This window comes from Centrocercus urophasianus, unplaced genomic scaffold (genome assembly GCF_019232065.1).
Source record: "Centrocercus urophasianus isolate 14NV4802_14NV808 unplaced genomic scaffold, USGS_Curo_1.0 seq_12, whole genome shotgun sequence".
Classification (NCBI taxonomy): Eukaryota; Metazoa; Chordata; class Aves; order Galliformes; family Phasianidae; genus Centrocercus; species Centrocercus urophasianus.
The window spans coordinates 60,720,093-60,732,748 of record NW_024884364.1 but is presented as its reverse complement, the minus strand read 5'-3'; the positions used below and the strand labels follow the sequence as shown (position 1 = coordinate 60,732,748).

Here is a 12,656-nt window from a genome sequence, read left to right as displayed (position 1 = left end):
GTACCATTGTCGACTTCCCTGCAAAAGGAAACTTGCAATGTTCCTATGCTCACAACCTCTTTTCAACTCCACAGCCAAGCTCTTGCTTAGTGCTAGGATCCAGAAGTTAATAAAATTATACAGGGCATCGATTCGTCCTGCTACTTTTTTAGAGACAATGGAAGAACACCAAATCAGAACAGCCCTTCCATGAGTCACTGTGTATAAATAACCCTTCTGCAAACATAACAATAACCATGTCTACACCAGGAAAATGTTCTCACTATTGCTTAAAGTAATCGGCAGCACTGAGAACCTGAGCCAGAAGGGTCTGCCAGCTGCTTCTGTTTACTTTGAGCACCAGGTCAAGTAATCCTGATCAGCACTGAACCCAACCAACCCCACGTCTGAGACGCGACAGCAACAGATGAAAATCTAGAGCAGGACTTCAATACTGCCATCACTGAGGGATCTCACTGACTTGCATAAGCAGTGGTAATTTCTGAAAAACAGTTTCTTAGTGCAGGCAGGCTACTGTCACTGGCAGCTTCCAGGTTGCTAAGATTACAAAGAATAAAGCAAACAAAAGCTATACCAAATTCAGACACTGCAGAGCAGCATGAAAGGGCACAAGTCCAATTAACTGTGCCTTCACAGTTCTGCTTATGAGATAAAATTTGCCTCCATAAATAAAATACAGAATAAAAAGCCCGTATCAGAACACAGCTCTGCCTGTCAGCAAAAAAAAACCCGTCTTCGGCACAACTGATGTTTCTGTAGGGCTCTATTTGCTGAGTAACAGACAAGCTTGTCATCTGTTGCCTCAGCACAGCGACAACTCCCACATCATGCCCTTTTCTCATCTCCATCTAGTGACTCCTTTTTTCTCCTTTCAGGACTGTCTGCCTGGGGCAAGGTATGACCTCCTTGTTTATAAATACACTTCATGTTTCCACTCCACAGGCCTGCAGAGCAATGGCACTGCTAACCATAATTGGCTGCAAGTTACTGTTTGACTTGGGTGTGCATTTACAACAACCGTTGTTTAACTGTGCAGCTTGGGAATGCAAATTTCATTAATGCTGAAGAGCACTCTGCACTGCTTTTTAAACTGGGCCCTAGGCTCATGCTGATTGACTGGTCTCCCTCCCATACTGTGTAATTGAACAGTCCTACAATTCAGATCGTTATCTCAATAGAAACTACAGGCATAGAAGTTAAGCTTCAGTCGATGCCATTAGACTTGCAAAATCTTTTCTCCTCTGAGGAGCTCTATGCTCAGCCAGTTTTCTTCCTATCTTGCTCTGGAACAACGTGCATTCTCCGTGCAAAGAGCAAACTCCTCACAATCTGACAAGAGAGGGCTCAGATAACACTGGCAGTTGTGGTTCAATTGTCAGTTACAGACTTCAAGCAAATTCAGGGAAACTGGATCTGACAAAACACCTCACGTAAGTAAAAAACTATCTCCACTTCACATCCTATATTGTGTCACTGCTCTCCTGTTATTTAAGTCATATTTAAAATGGAAGAGATTATACATCCCAGTGAATGGAGCTTAAATGCTTGTGATCTCTCCTACAAGTTCTGCAGTGTTTTATCCACTGAAGACAAAATTGTACTTTTCCCCTTTATTGTACTCTAAAGATACTGCAAGTTGTTTCTTAGGATTCTGCTTATGCACAGCTCACAGCAGCAATGTTTGGTCACTTTAAGGCACCACCACATTCTGCCACAGCGTGGATAGGCAAGCAGGAATGGGGAAGTACATCTGAGACATCGCCAGGCCCTTGTGACAGAATCCGACTTTACACTTCCCTGTTCATAACTTTAATAACTAAGTAACTTTTGCATTTTTGTTCCTGCCCCACACATTTTCTGGAACTGAGCTAGGACTTGCTGTTCCAGGAGGCAGCCAAATGCAGCAGCAGCTTTCCAGATGCACGTGAATTTGTACAGTACAACCATGACAGGTTCTCCTTTTATCTCTTTATACACTCCACTGGCCAGTAGCGTAAAATGATGCAGAGCAAAGAGAACAACAACACTCGCCTCTTTTCCTGGGTATCCACCTTGTTTTGCAACTTTACTCTTCCTCTTGGTTCCATTACTCAAAGGAACAGGAAGAAAACTCCACACAACAGATACAGAAACTTCCCAAGAGACGTTGTGCATGCATGAAGAGCCTCTAGAACAGCAAGTCACAACAAAATAGTGATGAAGATACAAACATGGAAGGCAGACCTGCTGAAGAACTTCAGTCTCGTTCTCCATAGCGTGGTTCTTCATTCATTACTTCAACAGCATGTGCTGTGAGGATCTTTTTGCTTCTTCTCAGCACATGGCCTTCCCTTCCTGAAAATACGCTATCCTTTCCAGGATGATGGTACAGCCTTTTGTGGGGCTAGTAGAACCAACCCAGACACTAAATGATCCTTTTTCCTTCCAGATTACTTTTCTTCAGATCAGTTCCTTTAATTAGTCCATTCAGTCACACAAGCTGCTGTGCAGGGAGGGTGAACAGAATGGGCAAAGGCAATGGGCTTAAACCAACTAGATCAGTTGAGCTGTAAATGCAAAGTTGCTGAAATGTAACGTGAGTTACTTTTCAGGAGGAGAAGTGAATTGAGAGAATCCCAGCCCATTCTTTGCCACTGGTTCTGCTTTCAAATTGCCACAGTTTGGGTCATTTAGCAGTTGCTGAATTACTTTACCATGAAATGAACTATGACTTAATGAACATTTTTAATGCCGCTTTTGTAGCTGTGTTGCCACAAGACATCCCCTCTTCCCAACCCAGTTCCATGTCCCACAGCCTCCAGAGCAGCCATGCTGCCCACATCTCCCTTGCTATATCCCTTCTCTAAATCTCTGGTGCTGGCTCCATCCTTGTTCTTCGTATCTACTGGAAAGTAATTGCTTGTAATCCATTAAGTTCATCTCGAGCTTGGAGTGCACATGAACCACAACTGCCAATTTATACACATTCAGTGTTTCCCATACCTGATTCTCAAGCATCTGTACTAACACAGTCTGTATTACTTGCCAGTAGGCTATTCTTTTTTTTTCAATTTAGAAAGAAAACAAAATGAACCCATAACCACAACACTGCTTTCTTCATTTATTTAAGTGGCTTTCTACCCCTCTCATTAAAACCTACTGTATTCTGCTAAAAAAACCCTCCAAATTAACCTAACATTATCTGTTTTTTCCATTATCCTCCTCCTTGCCCCAAATCTATATAATCCCTGCTTCAATTTGCTGTTCTCAGTGCCTTTTTCCATTCTAGCTTTAAATAACCCCTTGGTGCAATATCAGCCACTTTTGTTCTCTCTCCCTAGCTCCTCGCCTTATGGTTTACTGAAATGTAGAACCATGATGGGCTGCATCAGTATTTCCAGCTCTATTCTGAAAACCTGGGCTTAATTCACACAAGTGTAAACAGTTAAGGACCAGGCAGGCCTGACTCCTGCACAGTTGATGGAAGTTTGTCTGCTTTGACCAGCAGCAAACCTGGCTCACCTTTCTCAGTGATCTCTGATAATGTAGCATGTAGCTAATGAAAGGAACAAGCTACCTTCTAGGGCAGGCTTGAGTATTTCTGTCATCCCTCCTGCTACTACAGTCCACTACCTTAAGCAGACGGCAGTCCATACTGCCAAGTATATAGACTCATACTGCACCACTGTCCCCATCAAGACCAAGCAGACCTACTAGAGTTTGGTGCAATTCTCTTCCATACTAGAAGAAAGAAAGGGAAGGAAGAACCTGGTGAACATTCAGATCTCACCACAACAGGGAGCTGGGATTCTTCATGTCACTGTAGCGTAAAGCTCAACTGTCAAAATTTTTAACTTCCTTCTGTCCTTCAAGACATTTCTGCACAAAAGTCTAGATCTCCTCCTATTTTCTTTCTTGAAATCTATTCTATTCTTTCTAGAAGAAAGAATACTGGCATTGCTAGACGTTAGGATGTTAGGATCAGCAGTTTTCAAGCCATGAAAGCAAAACGCCCCAAGTACCCTGGTGCAGTCACTGCTGACCTTGCTGTGAGTTGGGGCCAGGACAGGACCTCCCACTTACCTTCGAGCCCAAGTTATTCTGCAGTTCTGTGCCATGTGTATCCCTTCACAGAATCATTAAGTTGGAAAAGTCCACTAAGACCATTTAGTCTAACCCCAACCCATCTTCACCATGCCCACTAAACACGTTCCTCAGTGCCACATTCACACATTTTTTTTAACACCTCCAGGGACAGTGGCTCCACCATCTCCCTGTTGCAGCTCTTCAACAACAGCAGCAGCAAACACGACAAGCAGTGACAAACAGATGTTGTACTGATGTGGTCCAAAATGTTGAGGCTTCACACCTTCACTGTGTTGAGCCTTTCTACACAGAGAAACTCCTTGCACAAGAAACCTGCTTTGCTGTATTTACTTTCCAAAGTTTCCAAGAACACCAGCAGCCACGTTACCTTTTGCCCTCAATTTTACATGCTTGGATAGCCACATTTTTAGAACAGGTCAACCAAATTCCAGAGCAGTTTATCAGTCAGTTAACAAGCTGTAGTACCTTGAATGCATACCAAGGTCAAATATTTCTGCAGCAAAGCTTTTTATAAGGCCTCATCAACATTTGAAATGAGATAACATTCTTATCTCCACATCCAAAATATTCTGCAACTTCACCATCCATCTTACTTTGCATATCTTTCCAATAGATCCCATTTACAAACATAATGCACTGCATTTTGGTTCACAACTCGAGGAATATGCTTTTCACCTTTATTTTGTCCCACCATATCATTTTTTCATTTTCCTGTTTGGTATCTGTAGCCTAACTGAAACTGTAACACAAAATCCTTCCTAGAATTCTTCAGTAACATCTAAGGATGTTATCACCAGCTCCATGAAAAAAAGGCTGCAAGATGCATTAACCTGGGCCCTCACTTGTTTTTACCATGTATAGTCATACAAACTGCACAGACCAAGTTTTGTTCTGCCTCCTAAAAAAACCTCACAATCTAAAAAAGTTTCAATTGATCTTCCTTCCTCCAGTCTGGGCAAGCTGATATTTATATTTTCCGTGACTTAAAAGACAAAAGCTGTGCCGGCCTGCAAATGGATGGCTTTTTGGCCCCACCTAATACGCTATTATTAGCAGTTGATGTAAGTAATGGCACATGTGGCAACACCCGCACACAGGTTTCAGGGAAAGCCAATGTTCTGCCGACTGCTTGCAGTTTCTTTGAAAAGCTGATCACTGAAACAATGAAGGCCTGATGTAGAACAAATGTGCTCTGTTACAGTAACATGCAATTCCATTGCTGTTTACTGCCTCGTCCAGTTAATGGTCACCTTTCCATAACATTACTCTTGGCTGGATGTTTCCATTGCCTGAATCCATTGGCTGGGAAGCATCAAGGAAGCCACGTAACAGCCTTGCTCCATTTCATCTAAACATCTGGAGCTGTCTGACTGAACCATTTAATGTAATTTCACATCTCAGCTTTAAGTCGTAGGTCTCTGTGGAGGGTTGACCCTGGTAGGCAGCCAAGCACCATGCAGCCACCCATCTGGCCTGTCAGCAAAAGGACAGGGAGAAAGGAAAAGGAAGAGCAAAAGCAAGAAACCTTGCAGGTCAAGGTAAAAAGTGCTTAATAAGCAAAAGAGAAGTGGAAGAAGAGAGAGAAAGAAAACAAAGCAAGTTATGCAAAGGCATCTACTCACCACCACCAGGCTGACTGATGTCCAGCCAGATGCCAAGCAAAAGATGTCCAACCAATCCCCATTTCTCTCCCCTTTTACTGCCAAGCATGTTGCTACACACCATGGAATGGCCCTTTGGTTGGTTTAGGTCACCAGCCTGGCCTCCTGCACACCCTCAGCCTGTTCACTGGGCTGGGAAAGGCAAGATGCAGAGCAAGCTCTGACTAATCACTAATGAACCTTCAACCATCATGACTGCAAGACTGCCCACCAGCACAGAGAGCACCCATGGGGCTAGATTTATGCTGGAATTTTATGCCATAAAACTGGGGAGACGTGGACACACCTGATAGTGTATACAAGCAATGCACAGATATGTTCCCTATGAATAAGCCCACATGGGGATCCCTGCAGGGCTAAGGAAGGCAAGAATCATAAAGGTTGGAAAAGAGCTCTCAGATCATCTAGTCCAGCACCAGTCCATTCCCACCATGTCCACTGACCATGTACCTCAGTGCCACATCCCCACAGTTCTTGGACAACTCCAGGGACAGTGACTCCGTCACCTCTCTGGGCAGCCTGTGCCAATGTATCACCACTCTTTGTGAGAAGAGATTTTTCCTAATATCCAACCTAAAGAAGTAAGTTGTGCGGCTTTTTCTTTCTGATATGACCTAAGCAGTTAGCCTCTGTGACCACATTCAGCCTTCAGAGACAAACATTTCAGCCTTCCAAATGCAAGAAATCATCAGCTGTCAACAGTAATCAGTACATTTCCCCAGTCACTAAGAAGTCTTCATTCTACCAAATATGCCAAAGTGTGGCAGCAGTTTCTACAACTCACAAACTGCTAGTTCAACTGTTTGTTGAACAGTTCTCACCTTTCCCAAGCCAGCTCTCTCTCAGCAAGCTTCCTTCTGTCAGCCAATAGGACTGGGTGTAAATGCAACACCAGGGAGATGGCAGCATAATAATTTCCACTATTAAAGAGATACCTCCTCTACTTCAGGTGTGTAGCAATAAAATGTAACAAGATTAAGCCAGATGGAAAGGCAGGTGAGGAAAATATTCTGCTCATCACATCCATAGGTGCTGCCAAAAGTCATCTATGCCTTACAAACAACTGGCGGCTTCAAGTGTTTGCAGTAGTAACAGCTCACATGTATGACTCCAAGCTTTGTGCATCTGATGCCTTGTGCCATATGCTGGCTGGAAAAGATAGGGAAAGCCGTAAATCCACCTGATGGGAGGTGCCATGGCTGCTTCTCAGCCAAATTCAAGCAATGTGGCAGTGAGGAGCAAGGACACACTGCCCAGAGCAAGTAAATTCACAGCTCTTGGGAGCTCTGAGTCAGAACAGCAGCCAGGAAGTTTTACATGATAAAATAAAGTGCTTTGCTGCAGAATCACAGAATTGTAGGGATTGGAAGGGACATTTGGAAATCAAGTCCAACCCTTCTGCTAAAGCAGGTTCCCTACAGTAACAGGAAACATAGGAAAGCATCCAGGTGGGTTTTGAGTATTTCCAGAGGAGACTCCACAGCCTCTCTAGGCAGCCTGTTCTTGTGCTCTGTCACCTTCAAAGAAGATGTTTCTCATGTTCAGATGGAATTGTGTTCCCGTTTGTGCCCCTTGCTCATTGTCCTATCATTAGGCACCAACAGAAAGAGCCTGGATCCTCTTGACTCCTGCTCTTTAGATATTTATAAGCTTTTCCCCATGCTGAACATCCCCAGGTCTCTCAGCCTTTCCTTGTATGGGAGATGCTGCAGGCCTCTAATCATCTTTATAGCCTCTCCAGTGGACTTTCTCCAGCAGTTTGCTGTCCTTCTTGAACTGAGGAGCCCAGAACTGGACACAGTGCTCCAGATGTGGCCTCACCACGGTGGAGGAGAGGGGGAGGATCACCTCCCTCAACCTGCTGGCCATGTTCTTTGTAATATACCCCAGGATCCCAATGGTCTTCTTGGCCACCAGGGCACACTGCTGGCTCATGGCCAACCTGCTGCCCACCAGCACATCCAGGTCCTTCGCTAGAGAGTTCTTTTCCAGCAGGTCAGCCCCCAACCTGGTCTGATGCATGCGGTTATTCTTCCCCAGGTGTAGGACTCTGCACTTGCTCTTGTTGAACTTCTTTCAGTTCCTTTCCACCCAACTCTACAGCCTGTCCAGGTTTGGTTGAATTACAGCACAGCCTTCTGGTGCATTAGCCTCTCCCCTTGCTGAGGGTGCACTCTATCATTTTATCCAGGTCACTGACAAAGCATGTGTGAAATCAGCAAGGGGACACAGCTCCTTAGCAGGAGCTCACTCAGCCTCAGTGGTATTTCTTCAGAGGTTTCCCAAACTAGCCTTAACAGCAGTAATAAAGAGAACACAAAAAAAAAATTGAAATACTTTGCACTACTGAACATGCCTAAATGGTGTGATTGGCTCTTATGTTGCACACTGAAAGAATTTAAACTCAAATGATTTCACTCTTTTCATTAGCAAGACAACGTAGGGAGAACCCTATGTTTTTTTCAGTACACAGTATAAGTACCAAATATTGATTCAAACACATCTACAGAGCCCACCACCCATAGCAGATAGCAGAGCTGCTCACCTTGGGTTACCTCACTACAGATTCCATTTGCAAGATTCCTCCTGCACTCACTGCTCTGTAGTGAATACTTATTCTAAGCTTGTGGATATCAACTGGGATATTGAAAAAGCAGTGCAAGCCACTCTCCTAAACTGGATATTACAGAGAATCACAAGGCTTGTCCTGGTTGGCCAGGACCTAAAGAGATCACTGACTCCAACCCTCCTGGTAAAGCAGGATCCTTACAGAAGGTTGCACAGGTAGGTATCTGGCTGGGTCTTAAACATCCCCACAGGAGACTCCACAACCTCTCTGGGCAACCTGTTCCAGCACTCCATCACCGTTAGCATAAAGCAGGTCTTCCGCATATTTGTACAGAACTTCCTACGTTCAAGTTTTAGGGCATTGCTCCTTGTCCTATTGCTACAAACCACCAAAAAGAGCCTGACCTCATCTGTTTGCATCCCACCTCCCTTCAGATATTTACAAACATTAATCAGATCCCTTCCCTCAGTCTTCTTTTCCCCAGGCAGAACAGACACAGGTTATTCAGCCTTTCCTCATACAGGAGATGCTCCAGGCCCTTTATGATCTTTGTGGGCCTCTGTTGGACTCCTTCTGGGAAGTCTCTGTCTTTTTTGAATTGGGAAGCCCAGAACCGGACGCAGTGTTCTCAACGTGGCCTTGCCAGGGCAGAGAGGAAAGATCACCTCTCTCAACCCCCTGGCCCTGCTCTTTTTAATGCACCCCAGCTGCAGGCAGAAGCTGCCGATGAGATGCACACAGAACTGGTGCACAACTAAACACTGCCTGGGCAGCAGCTCTGTATTAAGCTCTAAATTAAAACTTGGCTGAAAGCAAAGCCAACCTCTCTGCTGCCCTTAATGCTGCTTTGTAACAACAGCCAGTGCCTGACAGAGCGCACATGTCAAGGCTTGTCCGAAGGAGATGCAGAACAGCTCCTCCGTCCCTCCCTCGCCTCTGGTGCATGTGCTGTGTACAAACACACCTACACATGCACACGCATACACGCTCCCTATCTCCTCGAAGCACCGAGCTATTAACTGGAACACACTGTGCAGTGTGGGCCTGAGGAAAACACCTCCTGCTGCTACTGGGTGCCAGATCAGCTCTGAAACAGGAGCGGCTGCTTCCAAGCAGCATGGAGAGGAAGGAATGGGGGGCAGGCGAGCCAAGCTCTGTAAAGCAGCACAGCCGCATGCACACGTTGTGCAGTGAGAGGATGGCAGATGTGACAGCCTGCAACAGGGAGCCCAACAAGGTCAGCCTTTCATGCTGGTTGCTTCTAGCCGCACCTGGATGGGAGAGTGTAGCAGCAATAGGGGCCGACAGGCGCGCCTCCATAGTGACAGCTCCTGAACTTGCCTGCTCTGAAACACTCACCCAGCTGAAGCTGACCAGGGAGCGTCAGCGTGTGCTCATCAGAAACCTCAGCTCTGCCTCCCCGCTGGGCGAGGTGCCCTCAGCACAGCCGGCGGGAGGGCAGCGAGGAGTCCGGGAGGCACCGTGTCACCTTGCAGTGCTGTCGCGGCAGGGCGGCGCGGTGCCCTTCCCTGAGCCAGCATCCTGCCGGCACGCCCTGCCCAAGTACCCGCAGCATCCTCCTCACAGGGGCACTTCCAGCGGCCCCGGCAATGGGTGCTGGCTGTGCCACGGGGCTCCCAGCCGCTTCCCAGCGCTTCGTCCTCCTCCCACTGCATCCCCACCGGGAGGAGACTCGCCACCTGCGCGTTCCTTACCGTTTCGGGGTCGTTCTCGAAGACCTCCCGGGCCTCCTCTTTGCTGCAGTGCTCCTCCACGCACTCTCTCTCCAGGTGCCCTTGCTTAGTCTCTTCGAAGATCTGGTAGGCTCGCCGCTGCCTCTGCCGCAGGAACTGGGCAGCCTCCGGGGCGCGCAGCAGCACGGCTGGGCCAGACGGCGGGAGGAAGAAGGGCAGAGGCAGCGATGAGCGGCCGAGCTCGGAAGCGGCGCAGCCCCGCGCCCGGCCGCCCCCCGCCGCCGCTTCCCATGGAGATGCCGCGCCCGGCGCCGGGTTCCCGGTCCGGTTCGGTACTCACCCTGCGAGCAGTCCGCCGCCAGCAGCGCCAGCAGCAGGGCGGCCCCGAGGGGCTGCGGCATGGTGCGGCGGAGCGGAGCGGAGCGACGCAGGGCGGGCGTGGAACGAGGAGCCTGCCGAGCCCGCCGGGGGAGCCGCTCGCCCATCCCATCCAATGGCTCCCGGCCGCCGCGGGCGGGACACACCTCGCGGCGGAGCACCGGGCTCGGCCTCACGCCCCCTGCCCGCCCCCAGCCGCCCACCTGCCTGCGGGGCTGCCCCCGCTTGGGGCGGGCCGCGTGACCGCGCAGCTCTGCGGGAAAGGGCTTCTGCCCCGCGTCCCGGCGTGTTTTGTTCGCCGCTGATGTTGCAGTTTTACAGTCAGCTCCTAAAGGAAGAGGTTGACACGATCCATACCGCTATGTAATTCACCGCTATGCTAACCACTCTCCATCCACGGTTACAGGGCACACGTCCTGTGAAGAAAACCTACTGCAAAGGGCTGGCCTGGATGATCTCCAGAGGTCCCTTACAACCCTTATGATTCCATGAAACCCCATTAACTGCCCCTCAGTGCCACATCTGTATACTGAATTGACCCCAGAGCTGTGGGTCAGAGCTCCCAACTGCGCCTGGAGTCCACCAAGGTTTATTGCTGCTGTTTTCAGCAGACAAGTGAATGTCAAAGATCATAGGATGTCATTTATTTTGCTATATCTAACAGACACTTGTATATCCACAATTATCTATAGCATGTACAGTGTAATTAGTGTAAACAATACTTATTAGATATATATCAGGTTGGATGTTAGGAAGCATTTCTTCTCAGGAATGGTCATGCAGTGGCACAGGCTGCCCAGGGAGGGGATGCAGTCACCAACCCTGGAGGTGTTGAAGAACCGTGTGGATGTGGCACTGAGGGATGTGGTCAGTGGGCATGGTGGAGGTAGGCTAGTGGTTGGACTAGATGATTTTAGTGGCCTTTTCCAACCCTAATGATTCTATGATTCCTGCCTACCCTGAGCCTTGCATTCCATGCCTGATAATGCCGGAAGGTACCCTGAATTCCTGTCTTCTAGGAGTGAATGATAACGCCCTTTTTGTTTGCATGCATAGGCCTCTGTTGTGTCCTGCCTGAAGCAACTCTTTTCCAAAATAGCAGAGCTTTGGGCCATTTGGGCCGTAGTTTCCAGTGTTGCTCCAAGGAACAGTCCTAGTGTTTCTTGTTCCCACCCTTTAGTCACGTCCGCTTCTTGTGCTGGCATGCAGCAAACCTAACCAGAGCAACCCAACAAATCAGTGAGGTGGCTGCCCCAGTGCTGCCCTTCACCTTCCCTTCTGTCTGCAAGACATCACTGTGGTATTACACTTCTTCATAACTTCTAAGAATATGTTGAGAGGCAGAGATTTTTGTGGGCTCTGGAAACTACTTTATATTATGTAAACTAGTGGCAAGTTTCCTTTCAGACAGTTTTTTATCCTATTATTCATAAGAACACACTTGGAGAACCTAAGGTAAAAGGCAAATAAAAAAATACAGGTAAATAATATGATCAGAATCACCTTCTCTACAAACAAAATCACTCTTCGAAAATCTAATGGATTTGCAAAAATGTGAACTTCTATTTGATATGCATTGCTTACTTTTCTCCAGTGTGTCATTGAGTCTACTAATTCTATTCCTCATTACAGCTTCCAGTAAGTTGCCTGGCACAGACCTCAAACACTGACTTGGGTGAGCCCCAAGGTCCTTTTAACAGTCATATTTTCCACCTTCCATTCTTCTGGCAATGTCGAATTTAAGGTAGATTTAAGCAGTTAGTTGGATTTCGTTTTCTTCAGAATTTGCATGCTCATACCATCTGATCAGCTGTTGCAGTGAGGGCTCAGGGAACATGAGAATCAAGATAGAAAAATGCTGCAGAAAATACTGAAACAAAGGTTATAGGAACTCTCTGTAAACTCAGCATGTCCCACTTTAGACTCCCTTTTGACTTAAAGGTCATGTTACCTAGGCAGAGATTTCCAGGTATATCTCTGAACCTTTAGGATTAGTAGATACTCATAGATTCTAGTGGTTAGTAGACACTGATAATGTAAGAAATATGTGCAAAATGCAATAGATTTAGTATATCACTTGAAAAAAAAGTCATTAAAAATATTACAAGAAGATGTTAAAGAGCAAAAAAATTAAAAAAAAAAAAAATGAAAAAAAAAGATTTGCTAGGTAACAAATCCTGGATCAGGTACTCCATCCACTCATCCATCGAGTTATCCACTGATCCATCCATCCATCCATCCATCCATCCATCCATCCATCCATCCATC

The 12,656-nt window shown here is 46.8% G+C and overlaps 1 protein-coding gene across 1 annotated transcript in view; it reads right to left on the bottom strand.

Moving 5' to 3' along the window:
* Positions 1–10,495, bottom strand: part of GAS6 (growth arrest specific 6) — a 36,763-nt gene extending 26,268 nt beyond the window's left edge. Inside the window, exons 1-2 of the mRNA XM_042810828.1 lie at positions 10,351–10,495; positions 10,032–10,198 (exon numbers count right to left, since the gene is read on the bottom strand). Coding sequence (XP_042666762.1) covers positions 10,032–10,198; positions 10,351–10,495 — 312 coding nt within the window. The remainder of the gene's footprint in view (positions 1–10,031; positions 10,199–10,350) is intronic.
* Between the last annotated feature and the right edge of the window lie 2,161 nt (positions 10,496–12,656).